The sequence below is a fragment of the Suricata suricatta genome, chromosome 17 (assembly GCF_006229205.1).
Source record: "Suricata suricatta isolate VVHF042 chromosome 17, meerkat_22Aug2017_6uvM2_HiC, whole genome shotgun sequence".
NCBI classification, from domain to species: domain Eukaryota; kingdom Metazoa; phylum Chordata; class Mammalia; order Carnivora; family Herpestidae; genus Suricata; species Suricata suricatta.
Genome location: NC_043716.1, coordinates 55,987,282 through 56,012,245, shown reverse-complemented (window position 1 = coordinate 56,012,245; position 24,964 = coordinate 55,987,282). Strand labels below are relative to the sequence as shown.

General features: G+C 65.3%; 1 protein-coding gene across 6 annotated transcripts; it reads left to right on the top strand.

Moving 5' to 3' along the window:
- Positions 1-447: 447 nt before the first annotated feature.
- On the top strand, positions 448-24,181 carry ASPSCR1 (ASPSCR1 tether for SLC2A4, UBX domain containing). 6 transcript variants are annotated; one of them, XM_029927776.1, is made up of 18 exons: positions 448-548; positions 720-775; positions 2,059-2,173; positions 3,451-3,551; positions 10,366-10,423; positions 11,302-11,375; positions 11,672-12,071; positions 18,298-18,437; positions 18,560-18,641; positions 18,973-19,039; positions 19,762-19,824; positions 20,392-20,444; positions 20,800-20,881; positions 21,403-21,599; positions 23,496-23,547; positions 23,691-23,760; positions 23,840-24,024; positions 24,104-24,181. In XM_029927776.1, the coding sequence occupies exons 3-18, from the start codon at positions 2,132-2,134 to the stop codon at positions 24,115-24,117; spliced, it is 1,680 nt and encodes a 559-aa protein (XP_029783636.1). In that variant the 5' UTR covers positions 448-548; positions 720-775; positions 2,059-2,131; the 3' UTR covers positions 24,118-24,181. The 6 variants fall into 6 exon arrangements, with proteins under 6 accessions (XP_029783636.1, XP_029783633.1, XP_029783632.1 ...); XM_029927773.1 differs by lacking the exon at positions 448-548 and adding an exon at positions 1,088-1,161 and having other exon boundaries at positions 636-775; XM_029927772.1 differs by lacking the exon at positions 448-548 and having other exon boundaries at positions 21,497-21,599; positions 24,104-24,176.
- The last annotated feature ends 783 nt before the right edge of the window (positions 24,182-24,964 follow it).

Below are 24,964 nucleotides of genomic sequence, written 5' to 3'. Positions count from 1 at the left end.
GCGGCATGTTCTTTCACCCCCCCCCCACGAGTCCGACGCAGAGCCTCGAGCCATGTCCCCGCCCTGGGGCGTCCTCCGGCCAGGTGTCCACTGGATGTGCGACCGTGGCGTCTGGAAACTGATTTGCTGAGTCACTCGCTGCACTTCCTCCGGGGCAGCTGTTTCATTAAAAAGGCTGATCGAGCCCCGCCGTTCAGGGGCCAGTGCTCACCCAAGGGTCTGCCGGGAGGAGCCCCCAGGGTGGGGCGGTGGCGGACAGAGCCAACCAGTATAATTCAGTGTGCCTGCTGGGCCCAGAAGCGGGGAGCTCCTGGGCTAGTTGGGTGCCCCAAGACCCACCTATGCTGGCCATCTGTGCGGGTGGCTCATGGGGAGGAGGGTGAAGCACTGCAGGCACGGGCCCCCAAGTTTGAACTTTACTCTCTCTGCGTGGGGAGAGGGTCCCAAAGCTCGCGGGGAAAGGTCTGTGGCGGTGGGCTGTTGGAGACCCAGCGTGGAGGCTGTCCCGCAACCTGGGTGACAAAGCAGGCCCAGTGAGGAGAGGGAGAGTGAGTATGGGTTGCTGGTGAGGCGTGTGGATCAGTTGAGTGGACAGTCCGTCATGTGGTTTGTACTAGGCGTGGTCTGGAAGCCAGTTAGTCAAGAGACGGACTCTGTGCCTGCCGACGGAGCCACGGGGCCAGACCCGGTGGCTCACAGTCCTGTCGTCTGACTCCTAGGTTCTGGAGGACACATGCCAGCGGCAGAACTTCAACCCCAGCGAGTACGATCTGAAGTGAGTGTGCTAGGGTCTGGTCTGGGTCTGTCCAGGCCCCCCACCCCTCCCCAGGACCCGGCCTGGGGGGCGGGCATAAACCAACAGAAACGGATTTTCTCACAGAAGCCCAAGTCTAGGTGTGGGGCCGGGCCCCGCTCTCTCCAGGCCTTTGAGAGCAGCCCTCCTCATTTCTCCCAGCTCCTGGGGCGCCAGCTCTTCACGGCTTGTGGTTGCACTCGGCCTCTTCCTCCTCCTCACCTGGCCTTCTCCCTGTGTGTCGTGTGTCTTTTCCTTTCTGTCTCTTATAAGGACACTTGTCATTGGATTTAGGGCCCACCCAAATCCAGGATGACCTCATCTCAAGATCCCTAACTCAGTTTTATCTGCAAAGTTCCTATTTCCAAGTAAGGTCCCATTCATGGGTTTTGGGGGTTAGGATGTGAATGTGTCTTTTTAGGGGTCTCTGCGGAGGGTTTTCGTGCATTTGTATCCGTTCCTGGTGGGGCTCTGAGGGAAGAGGAAGTGGTCATGCAGACGTGGGCAAACCCCGCAAACTTTCCCTGCAAACGGCTGTGTGGCTCCGGGCTGCCTCGCGGGGCCCGGGAGCTGCAGGCCTGCGTCTCTGTGCAGGCGTGCTTCTACGGAGAGGGCTTCGGTGCCTCCTCAAGGGGTCCATGACCATGAAGGGATCAGAAGGCCGCCTTGGTAGCCTGTGGTGTCTGTCCCACCTGAGGAGCTTCTGCCCTCAGTGGCTTGTCTTGACAGTATGGCCGTCCTCACACCAGACAGAGAGCCCACGCCGTCGCCGGGCATCCCAGGGCCTGGCTCGGTGCCGGCTGTGCCCTGGCGCCTCTTGCAGAGCTGCGCACTCTTTCTGGTTTCCCCGATGTGCCCGAAGCAGTCAGAGCTTCCCCGAGCAGAGCTAGGCATGCACCCCTAGGTGCTCCTGGGTGCGTTTTATTTTCTGAGTCTGTGCTGGGGCTGCTGCAGCTTCACGCCCAGGGTCTGGGCCCTGAGGGGGAGCCGTTTCTGGTTTCTCCCTCTTGCTTGGTCCTTGATAAGCTCAAAGCTGAGTCAGTGCCTACTGTTCCTTTCCTTGGAAGACAAGCTGCAGACGGGCACGCGCTCTGTCTCTGCAAGCTGGCAGGCTGCACCTGTGTTCCCGCAGCCTGTGGCGCGCTGGCTGGGGAACCCCGAGCGGCCTGGTCCCTGCTCCCGGCAGGGCTCTGCTGGGAATGGTCTGCGGGCCGGGCCGTGTGGGGAGCTGCAGGGCAGCCTGTGAGCCGTGGCCTGTTTTATAGGTTTCAGAGGAATGTGCTTGACCTCTCTCTCCAGTGGAGATTTGCCAATCTGCCCAATCATGCCAAGCTGGAGATGGTCCCTGTCTCCCGGAGCCGCGAGGGGCCCGAGAACACGGTAGGTGGCTCTCAGGGAGGGGCCGAGAACTGCTTCCGGCTCGTGCGCTCAGGCTATTGGCAGCGCAGGGTGCCACCAGGGTGCCGCTCGCCGAGCCAAGGGGGACGGCCTGCTGCAGAGGTCAGAGGAGGGTGGGGGTGAGTGGAGGGATGTGCCGGGCAAGGCCTGTGTCCTCACACCCACACCACGTTCTCGCGCCGGTCGTGGATTGGAAATGAGCCCTCCGGTCTCTGCTCTGAGGTTATCTTTGAGCAGGGAGGTTACTTGTGCTGTCAGCCAAACATCACGGAGTCTGCAGAGTTCTGGACGGGGTGCAGCCCTGCTTCTGAGGGGAGGACACGTGGCCCAGGGGCTCAGGCTTCACCCTAGGCCTCCTCACAGGCCTCGCTTGGACCTCAGCCCGAGTCCTGGACCGTGGCCTGTAGTTTTCCACCAGATCAGTTACCTCTAGGTCCTAGAGACTGAGTGGACCGCAGCAGTTACCGAGGTGGAAACAACCACCACACTGCTCGTTTCCCACTTCCGTGCCTGTCTGCGCGCCCTCCAGACCCGGCGGGGAAGGCGACCTGCGCTCTTGTCGAGAGACAAGGTCTCTCGGGTCCCACGGACGTCAGTCAGCGCCGCGGGGACCGGCCCCGGCACCGCTCTTTTCTCACGGAAGGACCCCTGACTTCCCTTGGGGATTCCTTGGGGCTGCCGGAGGTGGTAGGGAGAGTCTCTTGCGCTTTCACATGGAGCAGCTTCTCCTCTGTTACTGGGAGTCAGTGTAAACATGAGCTGGTAGGAAAGAGTGTCTTGGCCGCAGCGGCAGGGAAGTGGGCCTGGAGATCAGCGCCCACCGCGGCAGGCAGGCGTCAGGAAGGTGCCCGTCTCCCGCTCTGTGCACGCGTCCTCCGCCAAGTCTGTTGTTTGGCAGAAGGACCAGGACGGACTTTCTTCTCGTGGATTGTAGACTTAGGTCCCTACTTCGGGGCTAAGCTAGATGTGGGGCTTTAAGAGCAGTGTGTTCATTTGTGAAAATGCTCAGAAGACATAACGCATTAGCTATTTGTCGCTGCGTAACAAGTTAGCCCAAACTGTGGCGACTGAAGACATGGTGACAAACGTCTGCAGAGTGTGCGGTGGGGACAGCACTTCCTTACCCCCAGGCGTCCGTGTCCCCCTCCTCCCCCGCCGCGGCATCCTGGGGCCCTGAAGGAGAGGTGTGCACTCTCTTACCTGTGCCCTGGGCGGCTGCCGTTCTTCCTGACTCAGTTTCCCACGTTTGCACCCCTCAGGTTCGCATCGCTCTGCAGCTAGATGATGGCTCTAGGTTGCAAGACACTTTCTGTTCAGGCCAGACGCTCTGGGAACTTCTCAGCCATTTTGCACAGACCAGGTGAGCGTCGGTGAGCAGGTTCCGGGCTCTGCCCTCCTGTGTGGCAAGGGTGCTGCTGGGTCCGCGGGGCTGGTCCGGAGCCACAGCCCGAGGTTCGCTGCGGCTGGAGGCTGAGCCTTTAGGGCGCTCCAGTCCTGCTAAGCGGGCGAGTTTGAGATGAGGAGGCCGCCCCCGGTCCTCGGCTCAGCGGCCCCTTTTCTCTGGGCTTCCGGTCATGACAGCGGGGCCTCGCCCTCCCGGAAGACAAAGCCGTGCTTCTGTCCTTGCGGGGTGTTGGCAAGCAGTGAGGGGGACAGGGAGCTTCTGGGCTCCTCGGCAGACAGATGCTTTAGGTAGAAAACTTTCTTATGAAAATGGGTCACGTTTAGAAAAAAACGTTAATGGTTTTTGACACGTGCCATTTTCCAACTGGGAATTAACGATTTAAATCTTGGTCCTGAGCGCGGCAGAATGGCAGCGCTTTATTTTTTTGTCTTTCATTTGGGCATAGAAGTCTTTGTTCCTCTTGGACGGTCTTGGCCAGCGGACCAAGGGACCATGGGAGGGCGTGGTGGTCTCTATGTGGCCCGGGGCGGCGTGAGGGTGGGACAGCAGGGGCTGGCCCTGAGCTGTGTCTGCGGGAGAGGGGACTCTGGGCATGGGGACAGGGCTCGCCTAGGAAAGCCCGCTCTGCTCTGACCCCCGTGCTCCCCGTCCCTGCTGTCACAGCAGCCAGACTCCGGTTCCCCCCACTGGGGTCCTCCGGGAGCTTCCTCTTCTGTGTCTGATGTCCTGGTCCTTCTTCCGACGTGGCTGTGGGGGTGGCTGCCCCGCAGCCCGGGCCGCCTCCTCTCCGGCCAGCCTCCACGCCCTCTGTCGGCACTCCCGGGGGACTTGGCAGCCCCTGCTCAGGGGTCTTCGGTAGTAGAGGCACGGGGCACGCCTGGCGTCAGTCCGCGGGCTGGTCCCCTGCTGTGGCGCCTGTGGCTAGGGGAGGAGGAGGTGCCCCTCTGCCAGGGCCCTGGGCGCTGCCTGCCCCCTCCGCCACCGCACTGCTGCAGAGATGAAGCCGCATCTGTTTCTCCTTTCCTCTTTCGTTCGTCCAGCTCACACAGGGTGGGGGTGAAGCAGGGAGCCAGGGCCTGGCCTCGCAGAGCTGACCTTCTCTGTGAGGAGCTGGCAGGCAGGCATGCGGAGCCACAGGAAGACTTCACAAAGAAGAGGGCAGGGCACCATGAGGTGTGGGGGGGGCCGGCCTCAGGAGCAGCAGTACCAGGATCTGGGAGGGAGCCTTCTGGGCCAAGGCGGGGCAGCAGGTGCAAAGGCCCAGTGGCAGAAACAAGGAGCAGGAAGAATTCCTGGAAGACAGCGTGTCATTCTTCTCCCTCCCAAAAGGCAACTAAAACAACAGCAGAGGGTTTTACAGAGAAATAGCTCAGAGCCCGGGCAACGGCAGCACCGGGTCGCGGGTGAGGCGGGTGGTGGCTGGGCAAGGACACGGAGCAGGAAGGCAGGTGGCAGATGAGGTGTGTGGGGCCACAGAGTCTTAGCCCTCTCCTGCTTTGTGCTGCTGGCCCTGAGGGTGGTCTGGGGGTGTGGAGCCTCGGGGCTCTCTGGACGGTGTCCACGCTGTTGAGCCCCGTGTAGTTCCCAGAACACTTGCGGCTCCTGGTCTAGGACATGGGCGGCTCCTCAGATCACCGCCTGGGCGCTAACAGCCGACTGCACTGCCCCTCGGAGCCCAGGCGTCTGAGCAGGGCTCTGGTGTGTGAGGGGGAGGCCGTGAACTGCAGGGACAGAGTGACAGCCTCTGTTTGCGTCCTCGGGAGGGAGAGGCAGTTGGGACGAGTCGGGTGCGGGTGAACTCTCAAGTGCGGAGACCACGAAGAGCCCTCGGGAGCAGGTCCGGAGGTGTGTCGGTAGCCACAGCCGTGGCCCACGTGGCCGCGGTCCTGGCTGTGCGTGAGGAAGCTCGGGCTCGGAGGACCCACCGTCCTGCTCAGCTGTGTGGCGTCAGCGGGCGCGGCTGGCCGGCGGCCAGGCCTGGGGTTGAGGGTGCAGGGTGCTGGCCGGTTTGGCCATGGCTCTGGAAGGAGCTCAGCCCTGCCACGGCGGGAGGAGACGCGGGGAGAGCCGGGCGTCCGAGCCTCAGGCTGGGGCCGGCAGAGGGGGGCCCGGGGGGCAGCTGGCCTGGACAGAGGAGGGGGCTGGGAGGAAGTCGTGGCAGGCGGTGCAGCAGGAAACGGCGCCAGAACTGGACGCCGCTCTTTTCCAGATTGCCGGGCGTCCTTCAGCAGCACCGCCGTGAACTGGGGCTGGGGACCAGGGGACACGGCAGGCCCGCAGAAAGGCCCCAGGCTCTTGGCAGCACCACCCGGAAGCAGCTGACCAGTGCCTTCATCTGCTATAGGAAAAGCGTTTATTCTAGAATTATCTGTCGAAGCATCAGAGGTGAGGATCAAACAAAGCCATTTCTAAGCCTGAAAAGGTGCAGGTTTCCCCCTGGGATGTGCTCTAAAGAAGCTGCCAAGGTCACTCCACCAAAGGGCAGGCAGGGCCACGTAGGAGTCCCGCCTGAGGGAGGTGACGCACCAGGTCCCTGCTCTCGCGGCCAGCGGCAAGGAGTGGCCCGGAGTTGGGCAGCTGGGTGGCCCTCCCCTGAGGACCTCCCTCCAGAGGCACCAATAGCTACAAATAAAACTGAACAGCCTTGGAAACCTGGAAACTGGCGTTCCCAAAGGAACCCCCGTCCCCTGCTGCGGGTCCCGTCCCCTGCGGTGATACGGAGGATCGGTCCCTCAGCCGGTTGGTGGCCGAAACTAGATGGGGACCCGGCGGAGGGCCCCCCGGGAGGTGCTGGGGGCTCTGGGACCGAAGGGGGGCGTGGAGACAGCTCTTGGGAGAGACTGGGTGGAGTCAGGAGCAGCTGGTCGGTTTAGCTGGCTGCGGGGTGCCCGGGAATGTGCCTGAGTGCGGGCGGAGCGATTTGCATCTTCTGTGTGTTGCTTATGAACCAACCGTAATGTCTCTGGACGTTTCCTCCTGTTGCCCTTTCCATAACTGTGCGGATGCTGTCCTGTCTGTGCGCCCCCAGCTCTGGGGCTGGGGGCGGGGCGCTTCTCCGCCAGCACAGCTCCTGGGAAGTGGCTGTCCACTGACCAGGGAGCAGGGTCCACCGGAGGGAGGGCGGGTGGCATCTGCAGCCGAGGTCACGGCCCCACGCCTGATCAGCTGGCAGGGCGAGCCAGCCGCTGCAGGGCACCGCTGGTGTGGACGTGTGCGTGGTCCTGAGAGGGTCCTCGTGTGGTGGGGACAACACGACATGCGGGGATGCATGGTGGCTCCCGTGCTGGCCGGGGACAGGAAATTCTGGGTATTCCAAGATCCCACGGCACAGGATGGGCGGGAAACGGGTTCATCGTGCTTGACGCCCTGAGAGCCCCGGGCGTGGCAGGGAGCCGTCAGCTGAGCGCGCATCCTGGGTCCACTGGGGCACGGGGGCCCTGCCCTGCCGCCAGCATCTGGCTCACCCAGCCAGCCACGGGACGTGCCACATGAGCCACACGTGTGGCTGCAGAGGTAATTCATACTTTCTGGTCGCCACATCAAAAGAACAGTAAGAACAGGTGAAATTAATTTTAGGATTATGATGGCCTTGACTCAGTGTGTCCAAAGTGCTGCGCTTTGAACGTGTGATTAACAGGAAAATGAAACATTTTTACGTTGTCGGACGGACAGAGGACTTTGAAATCTGGTGCGCCTCCCGCTCGGACCGGCCTTCCTGCGGCTGCAGCCTGGCCACCGCCGCTCCCCCTCGACCTCGGGCACGTGCCGCAGGGCAGGCCACCAGGAGAGGGGCTCCCAGGCTGGGCTCCGCCCTGGCACCCGTGTCCCGGCTCTGGCCTGCGCTGCTCGCCTGACTGGTCGGAACAGCAGGGCTTTGAACATCCCCGGGCTGCACATTTCACTCAGGGTCGTGTGACCCCTGGGGCGTGGTGGGCTGCAGCGGGGGGCCTCCTGTGGTCACGCTGAGGGGGTGCAGGCAGCTGGAGGCGAGGAGGCCGGGGTGTTCGTTCAGAGTTCTGGGCCCCCATCTTTCCTTGGTTTCCCTCTTGAAACCAACCCTACTCGGTCTGTCCTAGAGGAGGGGACCCCTCGGCTCCATGTGGTCCTGACCTCATGTCTGTGTTGGGATGCCCGGGGCCCGGCCCCGTGGGATGTGGCCTTGCCCCAGGTGGCCTCCTCGTGGCAGCCAAGTCTGAGGTCCCAGCTCCGTCGGTCCCAGATGGGTGATGTAGACAGAAGTGTCTCTGGAAGTCTGGCTTGCTTCCTGCACGGCGTCCTGCCGGAAGCTGGCCCTTGGTGGACGGACAGCCTGTGCCTGTGGGGACAGCACATTTGTGGCAAGTGAAGAGCGTCCGTGAAGCCAGTAGCAACTGTGGCCCCGCCCGACCCTCCCCTCCCCTCCCCTCCCCTCCCTGCAGGCCTGTGGCCCCAGCAGGGGAGCGGCTTTGCAGGCCTTTGGGGGGAGGGGTAGAGCTGTCCTGCCGAGCGAGGAGGGGCGTGTAGGCACCCATGGGAGTTCTGTGTGACGCCCGGCTTTGAGCGCCGGCGCTGCCCGGGCCGGGCCCAGTGCCCTCCGAGAGCCCCCGCCTGCCGTTCTGGAGGGGGAGCCCTGCTCGCTGGCCGGGCCAGTCTGGAAGCCATCGTGCGGCCCCTCCCCGGGCGTGTTTACAGGCCTCTCCCTCAGATCCCCACACGGAATCCGATCCCTCTGGAGGAGCCGCACATCAAAGCCCGGCTGGCGTTTGATGTCCAGGGGCCTCCAGGGCACGGAGACAAGCAGGCCCTCCCCGGGCACCATTCTGCTCTCATCCATCCCCCTCCGCAGCATCAGGTGCCCAGAGGAAGGCCTTGGAGACGACAGCGAGGGCCCACTCGGGCCTGGCAGGCATTGGCACGGCCAGTGTGTGGCTGGCCGGCTGTCGGAATCCAGGTGCTCCCAGAACCCCATGTTCCCCGTCTCTCCCTCTCTGGCCCTGGGAACGCACCTTCCTTGACTGAGGTCCCTTCATCTTCGCTGCCTTGTTTTCAGTAAGGAAAGTGTTTGGGCCTTGCTGGGCGGCATCTCCAGCACTTTTGGGGTCCTGCGTTTTCCTGAGGCCTGGGCTCAGTGGGTCTTTGTGGGCTGGTCCCAGGCCTTTTGGGGTGCTCCCTGGCCCTGCCTGCTGTGCACGTGAGGTTATACCTTTTGTGGCCAGCCCCTGCGTGGCTCTGGTCGAGGCTGGCAGCCTCCTTGGAGGTGTGGGGAGAGCATGGGTGAGCTCCGTGGGGGCTAGTGGGCCTCCCACCTTCCTGCAAGACGTTGGGAGGGCTGGTCAGGCTTGGGCAGGGTCTCCTCCGTGGGTCCCCACGGCCAGCCCTGGACTGTGGGTCCCGGCTCTGGGGAGCGTGCAAAAGCAAAACCTGAAAGCAAACAGGAGAAACGGGAAAAACCACCCGAAGCCACCCAGAGGACAAGATCCCGGGTCTTGGGGACGGGCCTAGGCAGCCGTGCACTCAGTGTCTGCGTGTGGCCCAAGGCTCTGCTGCTTGTGGTCACCGGCTCAGCCGCCACTGAGTCGTTGCGTCCCAGCCTGGCCTGATGTCACCCCAGGCCTCCTGCTCTGGCCGGCCCTGCCCCTCGGACTCACGCTGCTGGGGGGAGAGGGCCTGGATAGGGCACTGCGGGTGTGGCCTCGGGCGTGTGTTTATGAGGGTTGGTTTTAGTGACGTGTAGGAAACATGCTTTGCCACCTGCGGTGGAAGGGCTCCAAAGCCAGGCGGCAGCCAGCCTGCCTGCCCGCGCCGTGACCTCCAGGGTCAGCACGAGCGGTGGTATGCAGGCGCGTGGGGGGCCAGCACGTGTGTGAGTGTGCACATACTTGTGTGTGTGTGCGCACACACGCACGTGCACACCTGCTGTCCCATGACCGTGTGCAGCTGTGCTTCCTGGGGGCTGTTCCCTCCCTCGTCGGGGTCCTTCCTATTTAGGTCTGTGGCTGGGGCTGGTGCGGGTGGGTGCCCACTGCCATCTTCCCGGTGAGCAGGGCCTCGAGAGGAAGGAGGATGGAGGGGAGGGCCGTCTGGTGCCCTGGTGACGGTGTTGAGGGGTGGGGACATTTGGTGTGTGTGCTCTTGTGTTGCGCTGGCCCAGCCTGTGTGTGTGACAGAGCTGCTGGGGTGTGCGGACTGCCCCGCGTGCTGGCACCCGTGTCCTGCCACAGCCTTCTGGTGGCTGTGCCGAGCTCTCTGTGCACCTGGACTGCGTGACGTGACTATGTGGACCGCGGCCACGAGCCGCCCAAGGTCACATCCAGTCCAGGTGCCGGCTGAGTCCCCGTGTAGCTCAGGTCAGGAGCCGGAGCTCCGAGTTCGGGAAGACCGCCGCCCCGTCTGCCCCGGGCTCTGTGCTCATGGCCTCGGGGGCCTGGCCTCTCTCCTTGGATTCACTTAGTGGGTGCAGGTCCTAGGCTGCTCCTAGGGCTCTGGGGTCAGCAGCCCTCTTGGGGGATGGCTTCCCCGGGCTCTGGGACCCTTTCTCATTGTTGACCCGCGCAGCTGACCATGATCTGAGGCTTGTCTGAGAGGTGGCTGGTGCCGCTCTGGGCCGTGAGGTGGGGAAACACCCCCCACGCCCTTTGGGCAGGCAGCTCCCCGCCAGGGGTTGGCCGTCTCCTTCTGGTGGCCCTGAGTTGGCCCAGCACCACCTCCTGGCCCGGGTGCCCTGGGGGTGCTGTCTGAGGGCTCTGGGGGTGCCGGGGCTGGCCTGTGATGTTCCCCCCCTCCCCCGCAGGGAGTGCCTGGAGCAGCAGAGCGAGGCCAGCCCGGTGTGTGTGTACATGCGGAACGAGGTAGGTGAGGCCCCAGGTCCCCGGCCGCCCGGCCCCACTTTCCAATCTGGAAAATTCACTCTCTCAGACCCGCCTTCAAAGACGCCTCTGAAAGCGTGATGTGTTCCATGGAAAAAGCGGAGCGCCGGCTAACCGCGGGCCGCCCGGGCTGCTCCCCCAGCCTCCTCGACGCCCTGTTTGTTTTCTCAGCGTTTCTCAAAGCCCGAGAGTCACAAAAGTGGTTTCATTTTAATAAATATTTGCTTTGCTCCATGTTTTGATCTTTTCCAAACCAAGTGCAGCGTGGTGCAGGCGTAGCCCGGCTCTAAGGCCCTGCCTGTCCCCACCCGCCCGTCCATGACGGGGGCACCTTCCTGCTGCCCAGTCCCCTGCCTCACAGGGGTTTTTGTTTTGACCCTGGCCAAGTGCCCTTTTCTGGCCCGGGGTGGCCACTGTCCCCAAGGAGAAGACGCTGGTGTGTATTTATCTCAGTTTGAGGTCCCTTGACACAGGGCCGTGAAGGGCAGGGGTCCCAGGGCTGCTGGTGGGAAGGACCCGGTGGGACACATTTTCTCCTTGAGGAGATGTGCCATGGGGCCCCAGGCACCTGGGCCCGGGTTGAGGCCGTTCTGGTCGGGGGGCCCACGGAGGGGGTCGGCGGGCTCCATGTGGCTGACTCGGGCCTGAGCCCTGTCTGCCCAGGCTTCGGACCAGTGAGCAGGTGCTCAGGTGCGGGTTGGGGTGCGGAGGGCAGGCTGGGGGCCCCCGTCATGCCCGTGCTCAGGGTGAGGGAGCTGGGGTGAGGAGGCCTTGGCGGGTGGGGCCCATGGTGCCCGTGTCCGCGCGGCCAGGTGGGTGAGCTGTCAGCGAGGGCCGGCGGGTCGTCTCTCCCCTCGCAGGTGACCGGCAGAGCCTCCTTACAGAGCACGACGCTGAAGTCTCTAGGCCTCACCGGGGGCAGCGCCATCATCAGGTCAGGGGGCACTCCAGTCTTGTTCGCTGAGGAAACGGGGTCTGGGACAAAATGTGGAAAAGGGAAAGAGAAAATGTGCCCCACCTTGGTGCTCTCCCCTTGATCTGAGGCCCTTACCCAATGGCTTGTCCTGTCCCGGGGGGCTGGGAGGGCTTGGTGCCACAGGGCAGGGCGTCTCGGGTGTCTGGCCGGTGTGGCGGCCCCTGGACGGTGTTGAGCCTCCCGCAGGGCCGTGAGCACCAGGAGGAAAGGACGCTGCGCGGGGTTTCACGTGCTTCCCGGGTCTGCGCCCCCAGGTTCTCCGCGAAGCGATGCAGGCAGGAGCCTGGGGTCTCCGGGACCAAGACCCCAGGGAGCCCGACGTCCTCCTTGTCCACCGACCAGCCCACCGGCGCTCCTCTGCTCCCGCAGAACTCAGTGGGGCTCAGTCAGGGTGACGTGAGCCATCAGGATGAAGTGGGGACCTCCGGGGCCAGCCGCACGGACGCTCAAGCGAAGCAGATCTTGAAGGAGCCCTCCCCCACCCCCTTTGTTCCTTTCTCTGGTGGGGGCCAGCGACTGGGGGGCTCGTCGGGGTCCGGAAGGTCTATGACGTCCCCTTCAGCCAAACTGCCTAAGTCCTTCTCCAGCCCGGGAGGCCCCTCCAAGCCGAAGAAGTCGAGGCCTGGCCAGGAGCCCCGGTCGGAACCCGAGCCGGTAAGGAGCTGCGGGTGGGCGCCAGCTCGGCTCCTCTGGAAAGCCGTGGGTCTGGTTCTGTTTGGCCTGAAGGTAATTTCGTTGAGGCCCCGTTTTAGATGTTCAGTCTGATGGGTTTGCATCAACTCGTGCCCCAGGGATCACTGTCACAGCCAGGAGTGCCCACCTGCCTGGTGGTCTCTCCGCCCGTGTGCAGGCTTCCGACACTCCCGCCGGGCGAGCCTGGGGGCCCTTGCCCTGTGCGCTCTGCCTGGGCCCCAGCTCTGCCTGGCTTCCGGCTCGCAGGCGGCTCGGGCGCTGCTGGCAGGGGTGTGGGTCGGGCCTGCCTTCTCCGGCGCGTTCCTCTGGTGCGGTTTCGGGTCCACCCCCTGCTGAGCCATCTTTGCCTTGCAGGGGCCCATCTAGCTTCGTGATGCGCGTCCCTTTTAACTTCACTGTTGGTGATGGCGCTTTAGTAGAGGGTTAGCGGCTGTAGCTCATGAGTAGGGCATCCTGTGGGCGCGTGGGGCCCTGGCGCACCCACCTGCGTCCCTGTCTCTCCTGGGGCCCTTCTCATTCTTGCTTCCAGGCTGCACACCTGGGGAGGGCGGAGGGGCAGGGGCACCTGTGCCTGTGGGGGTGGGGGCCGGCCCGGCCCCAGGATCCTGCTTGCGTCCCCTCAGAGGGCCAGGCGGCTGGGACTTGCCTCTGCTCCCTTGGTGAGCCAACCTGGGCGTGTCCTTGCAGAGTGGAAACGCGCTAAGCCAGCCCCGAGGATTGTGGACGTCCACCCTGGAGGGGAGGAGGTGGTGGTGCCCCGGCCCTTGTGCTAACATTTCGGCCATGTTAGGAACCAATACGGAGTCCTCACTCTCCTGGCCTTTGTGACTGGGCCCAGACTCAGTGGCCAAAAGCAGACCTGTGTTTGTGTGGGGGGTTTGAAGGGGGGTGAGCCCATCCCTCTGGGCCTGCTCTTCCTGGGGCTGTCTGGGTTTGGGAGCTGGACCCTGGGGTCAGGGCGAGCTATCTCTTCCTCCCACCCTGAGGTCACAGAGGACTGGTGAGTGGAGCTGTGGACGGCTGGCTCGGGCCAGGCACGCCCCGGCCCTGTGGGCGCCTGGGGGCAGGGGCCGGGGCCCGGCCTGTGCTCTCCTGTAGGGGTGACCGGGCACAGGATCGAAGTATAACCCCCAGCACTGAACCTGGGCCCCCGGGGAGGGTCCGCCTGGCCGCCAGCAGCGTGTGCCTTTGATCTGGGGGCCCTAGCAGCTGGTTGATTGTGCAGCGTCCCCGCCGCTGGCCCGCCCGCCTCGTGCCTCCTGTCACTAACAGCCCCACACCCGGAGGGCTGGCCAGCCACGTGGTGTCTGCTTTGTGTCCCTTCTCAGCCCTGGGGGGGAGGGAAGAAGGGAACAAAACAGAACTTTTGGTGGAACTTCAAAGGTACACTTTGCTAATCAAAACGAGTTTCCAAGTTTTCCATTAATGTTTTGCCTGTGTGTGGTTTTGGATTTAAATAAAGAGTCAGAAGAGACAGGATAAAATATAGGCAGGTCCTCAGCTAAGAACTGGGATGGTTTACAGACCCGGGCGGCTCTTGCCTTTGATGTCAGAACATTAATTATTAGAAGGTAGTTTTACTGGCCATCAGAGCCGGGCTCTGGGAGAGGCTGGGGCTGCCCGGCGGCCCCTGGCCTGGCCTTTGAAGTCCTTCCGCCGGCCCAGGAGGCCGCCCCACAGCCCTGAGCGCGGCTGGGCCGAGATCCCGGCAGGCGCCCCCCCTACCCCCACCCCCAGCCGGTACAGGGGTCTCTGATCAAAGGCTCCGATGCCCTGGGCAGGCCAGGCGCTGGCCAGAGGCTTCCCTCGCCTGCCTCCCAGCCCTCCGAGACCGACCTGGGGCTTCCTCGCTGCTTCCTACCTGCCTCTCCAGGCGGTTGTCCTCAGCCGCTGGCTGGCCCTGCCCCCTGCTTTATGGGCAGCTAGAGAGAGCGCACATGGGGCTGGGAGGAGCCCAGCCAGGGCCTGGGGGTCCCAGCGGGTACCCTTCCTCTCGTGCTGGGGTGCCTCTCCTAACATCCCCCACCCGGAGCACGCCCGCTGTCCCCTGCGTGTGTGTCCAGCGCATGGATCGAACCCATGTCGGGCGGATCCAGTCGGGGCTTGTGGCAGCCCCTGGGCTCCAGCAGCAGCCTTAACGGGAATGCTGCTGAGGTTGGTCGGCAGATGGGTCGGCGGCCGGAAGGGGCCAAGTCGTGCAGCAGTTTTGAAGGCTGGTGGTGGGGAAGTGCCCTCCAGCCATCCCCACCACAGCTGAATTTGGGGGAGGGATGCCCGGAGAATGGGCACGTGGGGTGCCCTGGTCCCCAGGGCTGCTCAGGCAGGGCCAGGTAGCCCACTGTGGAGGGGCCTGGGGGCGTCGTTTGCAGACCCCCATCCTGATTGGACCCGAGGGTCGTGCTCCGTGAGACTGGTCCTTTGGTGTGTGTGTTCTGTTCCCGCCACATGGGTGTCTGCCCCTCTGTGGCCTGCTGACCTCGGGGGCCAGTGGGGGAGGGGACCCTGCACCACACCTGACGTCTGTATATCTCAGTATCTTGGGGGGTTCCTGCACCTCGTTTGCGGGGATGAATCCGGTCACACCACCACGGGCCTGTGGGGGCCTCGGCCCGTTCCCCCGTTTCCTGTGCTCGGGGTGGCGGCCCGGGAAAGGCACACCCGCCCCGCGGCCTCGGGTGTCCTGGGTGGTTCGCGCGGGCAGCCCCACGGGGACCGGGCTGGCCTGGCTCGCTGGCTCAGCCCTGCGGAGGGCGGGGCCCCGGCTCTGCGAGTTCCCTGGGAGGCTTGGCCCGAGGCCCTGTGTACGATCCATTTAGGCTCCAGGCCTCGAGGGGAGATGCTTCGCATTCCCCCTGGCCAGAGGCCGCTGTCTGGGCCGGGAGTGGGGGGAAAACCAGAGCCCTCGCGGGAATGCTGGAAAATCTGGGGCTGAGGTCACCCCCAAATAGTTGGTACATTTTTTCTCTGTGTGTCATCACGTCCCGGAAAATTACTGTCAAGAAAATGAACCCTCGGCAGCGGCAAGGCCACTTCCGACAGGAGGGGACCCGTGTGCATGGTGGCCGCTCCGCCACTGGAGAGGCAGCTGCCAGAGGGTGGCGCCCAGCCCGCCTGGCCATCTGCGCCTGGTGCTGGGCTGGGCCTCCGGCACTGAGCCTGGAGTGGGGTCGGGGGTGGGTGAGGCCCTTCAGCCTCCTCTGGAGCCTCCCTCACACGACCCATCCTGGTGAGGCAGGGCGCTTTCCGCGGGCCAGCCACAGCCGATGGCCGCTCACTGCGTCCCCACCTCCGTGTGGCCTGGGGGTCGGGCTGTCTGTCACCTGCAGCATGGGCGCCCGGCCCCCATTACGGGCTGCGCAGACAGTTCTGTTGTCCTTTTCCTGACTCTTGTCTGCAGGGCCCTGGGTAGAGGCCAGGACCTAGAATCTGCCGGGTCCTGTGTTTGCTGGACATGAGAGCCGTGGGCTGGGGTGTGGAGGCACTTCCTCCGGGACACGCCTGCACCCCGGCTGTCCCATCTGTCATGCATGCTCGGGACAGACCCTCAGCCCTCAAGCCGGGCCCCCGTCGTTCTGCCCCGCCCCTCCCCAGGTGTTCCCTGGATGAGGGGTAGGGGTGAGGAAGACGGGCAGGGCCTTGAGCCCATGACATGGGCAACCAGCACCTTTGCAGGGGTGACCCTGGCCCAGTGACATCATGCTCCCTGGAGCCACCGTCCTCTGTGTGGCTCCCTCGCAGCTCTGGAGCTGACCTGGAGGTTTAGGCCCTGAAGGCCAGCCGTAACGGGTGCCGAGAAGGTTCTGGACTCCATTGTTCTCAGCCCTGGAGCCCGCGGCCCTCAGCCAGCGCCTGGGAGCCCGCCGGCGTGTGCTGGGGGCTAGGGAGACACGGCCCCGTCCCACCTGCCTCCGAGGGCGCGCTTTCTCCCGGAGCACGGCTGGTCTAGCAGCGCTCTCCATCCAGGAGCAAACCCTTGTAAACCCACCTCGGACGGGAGCTGTGGGTGTGACTGCCAGGACCAGGGGACGAGAGACGAGGGCGGCTTGCTGGCCGAGCGTCAGGCACAAACAGGACCAGGGCTCAGCCTGGAGTCTGCCTGGCTCTGGCCTCCCCAGCCCCACTGTGTCTCCTGTTCCCCGCCGGCCCACCTGTCTGCGGGGGAGCTGCTCTCAGGGGGAAGGCCGAGGGGAGGTGCTCAGAGCCCCCCCAGCTTCTCCCTCCAACGTTTGGCAGCGGGACGGTACTTTGGTCTGTTCTCCTGGGCCGGGACGCGGTGGCCTCCCTGAGACGCAGGAGGCCTGGCCCCGAGCTCCGCTGGGTGGTTCCTTCCCAGCGTCCCGATTCCTGGGTGGGGCCCAGCTCTCAGCTTCTGCTTGACGGTAGGGCTCCAGAGCAGAGTGAGACTCCGGAGGAGAGAAGGAACTGAGGGTAAATCTAACACTGAGAGGGATTTTGTTAATTTATTTTCTAACTGAACGTCAGCGGTGCCTGAGCAGCACAAAGCCCGTGGCCGGTGACCCCGTGTCCCCCATTCTGGGAACGGGCTGAGGAGCATGCGTGGGCCTTGGGATTATCAGCACTGCTGGTAGCCACAGTCCTCTGGCTGCCCCAGGCTGTGCTCCGGGAGTGCCCAGGCAGAGGGAGAGGCCCGAGTGGGCAAGGCTCCCTGGGACTGGCTTTTCCTCGGACTCCATTTGGTGCCCTGGACTGCTGGATGCTCGGGCCGACTCGCATGCCCAGGGCTGGGTCCTCCAAGGGAGAGACCGTGACAGGGTGGCCTTCGAGCTGCTCATTAGCCTGCCGGCTTCGTGCTTGAGCGCCTGGGGCCTGGCGCTCATGTCCCGGCGGTTCCTGGCTCAGGCGCATCCGGGTTCTGCCCTTGCTCCCCCCAACACCCTGCCCCAGGCGCCCAGGCCAGCTCTTGGCCCCTCTGGAATGCAGGCGCCATGGCTGTGGGGGGCAGCCTGGCGCCTGGCATCTTGTTATAAAAAGCTCTGGTGTAGACTGCCCACAGTAGTGCAAGATCCTGTGGCTTCGAGGGGGCAGCCCCCAGGGGCCTCGGCCAGCCACCTACGGGCCTGCTCCCCAGGCCCTGCCCGGTGCTTTGAGACCAGATGGGCTTCCTGGTGACCGCCCACCCGCCTCACACGGGGGACCCCATTCACGAGGCAAGGTCCGGCTGGGCTCTTGCTGCACCTGAGACCTGCCAGGGTGGGCTGTCCTCAGGGGCAGCTGCAGAGTTAGCCCCGGAGAAGCCCGGCAGGTGCGTTGGTCCCAGGGGCCGGGCAGCCCCTCCCTGGATTGGTCTGAGTGTGGCTGTCCCCGGGGCAGGCTGGGCTGTGTGGAAGCAGGCCCACAGGAGGTGTGCTCCCAGAGCCCGCCAAGCCCAGTGCCTCGGTGTGGAGAAGGGACGAGGCTCCCCTGTGGAGGCATGGGCAGCGGCAGCGGGCAGAGGGCAGCCTCCTGGGCTGGAGTGCGTGCCAGGCCTGGCTCCAAGGCTGCCTTGGTGCTGGGAGGGGTCACACTGGCAATTACCCACCCGGAGGCGCCTCCAGCCGAGCGAACCCTGTTGTGGCCGCTGCCAGTTCGGAGCAGGGCCGTCCCTCTCCATGTCCCCAGGGTGGTCAGAGGGCGGGCTGGCCTACTCCCCTGGGGAGGGGAGGTGGGGTCAGCCTGGCCATGTGGCCAGTGGCTGGCAGGTTTTTGCCAAACCTCTAATTTGGGGGCTGTCACTTCCCCTGCCCTCCTGTGGAGCCCCCGACATGGCCTCAGCCAGGCGCCACTCCCTGAGTTTGCTGTTTGGGGGACCCTGATAAGTGGCAGCTCCCTAGGCTTCTTGGTGGTGGGGCTCCCAGAGAGACAGGAAGTGAGCAGAGTAGCTACTAGGGGAGCCTGTGACCCCAACCCCGAGCCCCTCGCAGTGTGGGTGCCTGCCGGGCCCAGCCGAGCCGGGACTCTGAGGCCACATGCCCCACTGGTGAGCAAGGGTCCCCGTGGCGGTGCTGCTGAGCAGGAGGCATGGGAGGGGGGTCTCCCGTCCCGGATGCCTGGCCCTGGCTGTGGGCCGACAGGTGGGGCCAGTGAGGGTGTGGGCTCGGCCAACTGTGAGGCTGGGTGACCCTGGGCCACGGAGTCAGGAGCCCAGCCGCTGGGGGGCCTGCACCAGCTTCTCCCTCTGCCCACCCAGCCGGTGGACCGGGACCCCGTGGTGTGCCACCCAGACCTGGGAGAGCTACTCCAGGCCTGGCCTGCAGAGCTGCCGGACGAGTTCTTCGAGGTGACCGTGGACGACGTGAGGCGGCGCCTGGCCCAGCTCAAGAGCGAGCGGTGAGTGCGCCCTGGCTATGGCGGCGCCTCCAGGCCCCACAAAGCCTGGGTGGGCGTGTGGGAGCTCCACTCTGGCTGGCCAGGGACCCCTCGATCTTCACACAGACTTCCACCCCCTGCAGGAAGCGCCTGGAGGAAGCGCCCTTAGTGACCAAGGCCTTCAGGGAGGCCCAGATGAGGGAGAAGCTGGAGCGGTACCCCAAGGTTCGCGGAAGGGCTGGGGGGTCCGACCACGCCGCTGGCTGTGGTCGCCTGCGCGGCGCCACAGGCTTGCACGCCGTGGTTCGTAACCAGTGGGCCCCGTTTGTGATGAAAACAGCCACTGATGTGTTCTCACAAGTGCACGTGGTGGGCCTTGGCGGGTCCCCGTGGGCAGCCCTGGTTGGTAGTGTGTGTTGGGGGTCGGATGCTGGCTGGCGTTTCCACCCGCCATGGGCCTGGTGCCTTCTGGGGCGGGTCAGGGACTGGCCATGCTGGGCCCGGGGCTGCAGCCGATGGGGTTGTCCTGCCGACCTGTTGCCTTGTTCTGGCCCAGGTGGTCCTGAGGGTCCTGTTTCCCGACCGCTACATCCTGCAGGGCTTCTTCCGCCCGAACGAGACAGGTCAGTGGCCCCAGCAGGGTGTCTGGGAGGGTGGGGGCCCTTGAGCCCCGCCTGTCTTCCTTCCAGGCCGTGGGAGTGCAGCCGCCTGACCCCCGGGGGAGACAGGCGTTTCTGGGTGGTTGGTTGTGTGTGCGGGGCAGGCTGTGAGCTTGCAGAGCATGTGGGGGTGTGGGCATAGGGCGGGGGGCCAGCCCAGAGCGGATGCTTACCAAGCCAGCCTGGTGGTGCCCCCACGTGCCTACCTGTTCAGGGCACAGGTGTGATGGAGGGGTACCCGGGGGAAGTGTGGGCCCCCCTGATCTGGGGTCTCTGGCTTGGGGCTGCGGCTCACCTGGAGGGAAGGCAGTAATGCTGCCGGTTCTGAATGAGGTCCTTAGTGACCTTTGCCCAGGTCAGGGAAGGTCCCTGGGATGCTGTGTAACCACACCTTTGTGCCCAGGGTCTCCGTGGGGCTGGGCTCAGGATGGGTGGTGGGCAGGGTAAGAGGTAAAGGGAGGGACACTCTGCAGCAGGGTGGGGGCCTCGCCAGGCCGAGGGTCTCGGAGTGCTGGGGAAGGAACACGCTTGGCTTTCACCCCTGGGGTGGAGCAGGCCCCGGGGTGCCCAGGCCTACGGGGCATAGGGGGGTGCTGCGCGGAAGTGGGACGTGGCTTTTCCCAGCCCACAATGGGTCCATGCCCGTCCCTGGGGCGTCTCGGCTCATCCCGTCCTCCCTCCTCCAGTGGGGGACCTGCGGGACTTCGTGAGGAGCCACTTGGGGAACCCTGAGCTGCCATTCTATCTGTGTGAGTCTCCTGAGCCTGCTGGACATGTCCCGGGGCGTCCAGGCCTCGGCGGCCCCCGACCCATCCCAGCCAGGGCTTGGAGCGGCTTTTCCTCTAGAGAGCAGCATCGTGGGGTGGGCTGGTCATGCGGCAACCCGCCTACTGTGTGAGCCCCGCTGGTGTCCGAGGACAAGTCCGAGGAGAGGGGAGGGGAGGGGAGGTTGGCTTTTGCCCCACCTCAGCGCCCCTGCACCCCTGCCTGGCCCCGTCTCCCGGGCCGCCGGCCTCCCCTCCCAAGGGCGTCTGGGTAGGGAGGGGTCAGGCCACTGGGCTTCACAGGGAGCTGTGAGGGGCTGGGGCTCCTTGTGGCGGGGTCGCCCCAGGTCACCCACCCCCAAACCCCTTGCCTGGGTTGTAGCAGTAGCAGAGAGGCGGGCAGAGGGCTGCAAGCAGAGGTATCCAGGATACCTCCGCTAAGGCCGTGGGCTGTGGGCCTTCCCCTCCCCCTCGGGCCCGTCCTCCGGTGGGGGCGCAGGAACAGGCGGGGAGGTGAGGTGGCCCGTGGCTCAGATGCTTATCTTTTCACAGTCATCACTCCTCCCAAAACGGTCCTGGATGACCACACGTTGACTCTCTTTCAGGTACTGGCACCCTGGCGGGGATGTGGGGGCCCAGGGGTGCAGGTGTGGCCCGGCTGGCTCTGTGGATGGGGTGGGGGACCAGAGGGAGCTGAGTGCCTCTGAGGCTGGTGCCAGGCCTTTCCAGCCTCCCCCGCTTCCTGCCCTGGCGGGGATGGGCCTGCCCTGCTGGCCGCCAGCCTTCCCGAGCCGGGGCGAGCCTGCAGGCGGCGAAGCATCCTGCCTGGGGGTCCGGGCGAGAAGGGGCTGGCAGTGCAGGTTGAGGCCCCTGGGGTGGCAGCGTGGCACCAGGCTGCAGGGGCTGCTTCCCTGCCTCCCCCCTCCTCTGCCTCTACCCCTGCCCCTGCCTGGGGCCTAGGCTGACAGTGCGTGGTGGGCCCTCCCCTTCGCTGGTGTCTGCTTTGGTCCGACCCTCCCCATGGCCCCCAAAGCTCCTGAAGGTAAGGTGAGGAGTGTTGATCCTGTGCCCTGCCGGGCTGCCTTCCAGAACCAGGAGGAATGTCCTGTCCCTCTGCCCCTGGGAGAGTAGCCCGGGGCCTCCCCAGCCCTCTGGCCTAATGGTTTCCTCTTCAAAGTCTTTTCAGATATTTAATTAGTAACAGAGGCCGGCCCTGGTTAAGTGCCTGGCAGGTCCTGCCGAGGTCTGAGTTGGGGCGAGGGGGTCTGCGTGCTGCCTGGGGTTGCCACCATTGTGGGGGAGACGGCTCCCCAGGAAGGGGCCGCTCACCGAGGAAAGAAGTCAGGGCAGGCAGGAGCAGGGAGGTGCGCCCCCCGCCCCCAGCTCCCCTTTCTCGGCCCCTGGGAGCCCCAGAGGTGCTGGGCCTCTTCCTCCATCCTGCCCTCCCACCTTCCCTCCCTCCCTCGCTGGCCAGCCTGTTGATAAACATTGAATGTAGGAGATGCTTTGGAACGGAGAGGGGACTAGCGCCCGGCCCTGCCCCCCCCCCCATGCCCCGATTAGGAGCCCTGGGGTGCTGTCTGTCCTGCCCAAGCAGCCTGATTCCTGGTGACACCCTGCCCCCTGCCACCAGCAGCTGTCTCCTTTCATCTGTCAGCTCAGCCTGGAGCTGCGGGGGCCTCCGTGAGGGGTGGCGTCCCCGCCCGCCCGCCGGCAGAGCTGGCCCGGCTCGGGGAAGGAAGCCTTCCTCCCTCGTGTGGGTGAGCAGGCGTGGGCGCGGAAGCTGCTGGCTTTCATGTCCCTGGCAGGGCTGTGCTCCGGCTGCCGGCTGCTGGGAGGCTGCCGGGGGGCCAGTCCCAAGCCCTAGAGGGTGGCGGCTTGGAGTAGTGAGAGGGACGGTGGCCCAGCTGCCCCTTTTGGCCCCTGGGCCAGGAGGCTGAGTGCTGGGAGAGATGGGGCTGAGGAAGAGATCCTGAAGGATGTCGGCGGTGTGGTTGGTGGGCATAGGCGCCCCTGGTGCCCATTAGGTAGGCTTCCTTTAGTGCTCATGCCACCTGGAGCCCCAGGGCACCTGCCCACCGCCTCGCTTAGGGCCCCGGTAGCAGCCTTAGCTGGTCCTGAAGACAGCTGCATGCTGCAGAGACTGCAGCCGGACCGGGGGCGTGGAGGCCTCCTGGTGGTCGTAGTGGCCCCCGTGCTGTCCCTTCACCCTGTGCTCGGTTGGGATCTCGGAGATGCAAGCAAGCGAGTGGGGTCCTTCTGGTGGCTGCTGAGTGGGGAGGCAGGGAGGCTGGATTCAAGGGGAACTGCCCCAAGGGCCCTGGAGGACTCCCAGCTGGGTGATGGGTCCTTCAAGGCTTTCAGCCTCCAGCTGTCATGCCAGGTGGGTTTGGGTGGGGTCTCGTGGAATGGGGGTCAGCCAAGTCGGGGTCCAGCCAGGCTGGGGCTCCCGGGGAAGGCTGGAGTCCTGTTGTTCCTGCACACACACCCCCCCCCGTCCTGCCCCCAGCTTCTGTGCTTCCAGGGCCCCGGACAGCCCCCTGCATGCCCCACAGGCAGTCCCTGTGAATGGGGGTTTGATCTCGGGTGTCCTGATGGGGTGATGGGGCTTTCACATCAGCCCTGTCTTTGGCCTTGGTCTCAGTGTCCCCAGACTTCACCTTTGAAGGTCCCTCCCAGAGAGCAGAGGGGTGTGCCCAGCTGGTGGCTGCCCCTTCGACTGAGGGCCGGGGACAGGGACCCTCTGGCCAGCTTTGGGGCTTGCAGCCATGGTCCTCAGGTGCAGAGGCAGGAGTGGTAGACTGTGGGGCCCCTGCTTCCAGGAGCACGTCAGGGCTGTGTGATCGTCCCTGTCCTACACCACTGCCCCCGTAGGAGGAGACTCCGCAGAGGCAGTTCCTGGGCCCCAGGGCGTGGGGTCCCCCGTGCAGCGCCCTCCCTGCGGCCTGGGCTCCATAGCACGGGCCCTGCTCGTCCCTTCCAGGCCACCGCCCAGTGTGGAGTCAGGGACCCCGAGCCTGGGCTCTGGGGTCTTGGGTGGCAGACTCCCAAAGGTAGCTGACCCGATACCTGCCCGCCTGGGACTTTCAAAGCACCTTGGCTCCAAGAGCCCCCACTCCCCATGCCTGGGCCAGCTGAGGGGCCCCGCCCCGCAAGTATGGGGGCTCCCCTCAGCCTGAGGGCAACCCACCTGACCAGTGTGCAAACCCCGCGCTCTGGGTTCCGTGAACAATACTGCCCTTTCTCTTCCTCCACACGTTGCGCCCTCGCCCCTGACCTGTGTGTCCGTTTTTATCTACTTTGACCTGTTGGCCTCTTGCAGGCTCTGCTGAGGGTGGGGGTGCCAGGCCTGTCCCCCTGGGCCATCAGGAATGCCGAGTGCCTGTCCCGTTCTCCTGGTGGGACCCCTGTGGTCTCAGCCAGCCTGGCTCGCGCTGGGGGCGGTGCCACGGTGGGACCCAGCGCAGCAGGGCAGGGGCAGCTCATGGGGGCAGGGCAGTGGACCCCGCTTGTGGCAGGGACCTGGCTGGGCTGGGGCGTGGCCCTCCTCAGCAGAGCCCTGGGCCTGTGCAGCCCCCAAGAGGCCACCACAGGAGGGCGGGGCCACCCACCCTGCCTGTCCCCCGTGGCCTGAGCTCCCTTCTGTTCCCCTGCAGGCAAACCTCTTCCCTGCTGCCCTCGTGCACTTCGGAGCTGAGGAACCGACAGGTGGGCGGGGGAGGGAATCTGGGCGGGAGATTTGTGCCCCATGCCCATTCCCAGGATAGCCATCCACCCAGGCTACGTCCCCTCCTGGAGCAGAGCAGCAGGGGGGCCCCTCCATGGCCTGAGGTGGGTCGGGTGTCCCGCAGGGCAGTTCCTGGAGCCCAGGCTGCTGGAGCACACCGTCTCCCCGTCTGCAGCTGACGTGCTGGTGGCCAGGTGCGTGCCCGCAGCGGGGAGGGGACAGCCCCTGCTGTGCCGCATCAGCCCTCCTAGACTACAGCCTCCTGTCCTCCAGGTGCATGTCCAGGGCTGCTGGGGCTCCAGCCCCGATGCCAGCCCCTGACCCTGGACCCCTTGAAGTGGAGCCAACGGCTGTGGCGGGGGCCGTGGGACTCCCTGAGCCCAGGGAGCCCAGCCCCGGGATGGCCCAGCCCGTCAGGAGGGATCTGGGCAAGGTGCCCAAGTGGCTAAAGCTGCCAGGTACTGCGGCGGGGCACAGCGGAGGGAGGGGGCTGCCCGCCCGGGGGCTCCTCGGGTCATCTTGGTGTTGGCATTGCAGCCAGCAAGAGGTGAGAGCCGCCAGCCTGGAGGTGCCCTGTCTGCCAGCCGCGGGAATAAAGGTGTGAGCTGCTCTCGAGGGGCTGCTGTCGTCCTTTATCCAGAGAGGGGCCCCGCTCCACTCCGCCTGTGGCGCCGGCCCGGGCTCGGGCCTGCAGCTCGTCTGGACCCGTGTGCGCCTGGGGGTGCTGCTTGCTGGGACCGCATTCTCCTGAATAGAGGCACAGGTGTCCTCCCTGCGCCGCTGACCTGACCTCCCTGACACCCCGGGAGGACCTCAGTAGCCCCAGGCGCCCGTGCCCCCCCTCCCCCGTCTGGCTCAGTAGCTGCAGGGCAGGGGCCCCGCCAGCCTCCTCTTCAGGTCTAATCACTTCCAGATGCTCCCGGCGCTTTGAAGCCCTAACACTCCCTTAGGAGAGGGTGGGAGAGGAAAGTTGGGGGGCCAGCATGGGAAGGGGTGCAGGAGGGAGCCAGCAGGGCTAAACTAGGGAGGGCAGGCTTGCCATCTGGCCCACGCTCTCCTCAGGTGCAGGTGACAGAGGGTGTGGGGGGGGGGCAAGGCTGCCCCCAAAGGTCCAGAACCTCGTGATGGGCAGGGCGGCTGTTGTCCCTCCCCAGGGGACACCCTGAAGCTCGGGTGTGGAGGCTACAGGGAGGTGGGTGCTGTGGGGTGCCTGGTCCCCGAGCCCCTGGGGGGTAGTCACACTACCCAGACTGAGCTCCAGACAGGTCCTGTGCAGCTGGAGTCTCCGTTGGGGCATGGCCTGAGGCCACCTGAGGGTCCTCGGCGCTGCCCTGAGCCTGTGGCAAGGGCCCAGCAGCAGCCCTGCAGCCACCCCCTGGCAGGAGCACTGTCCGGCAA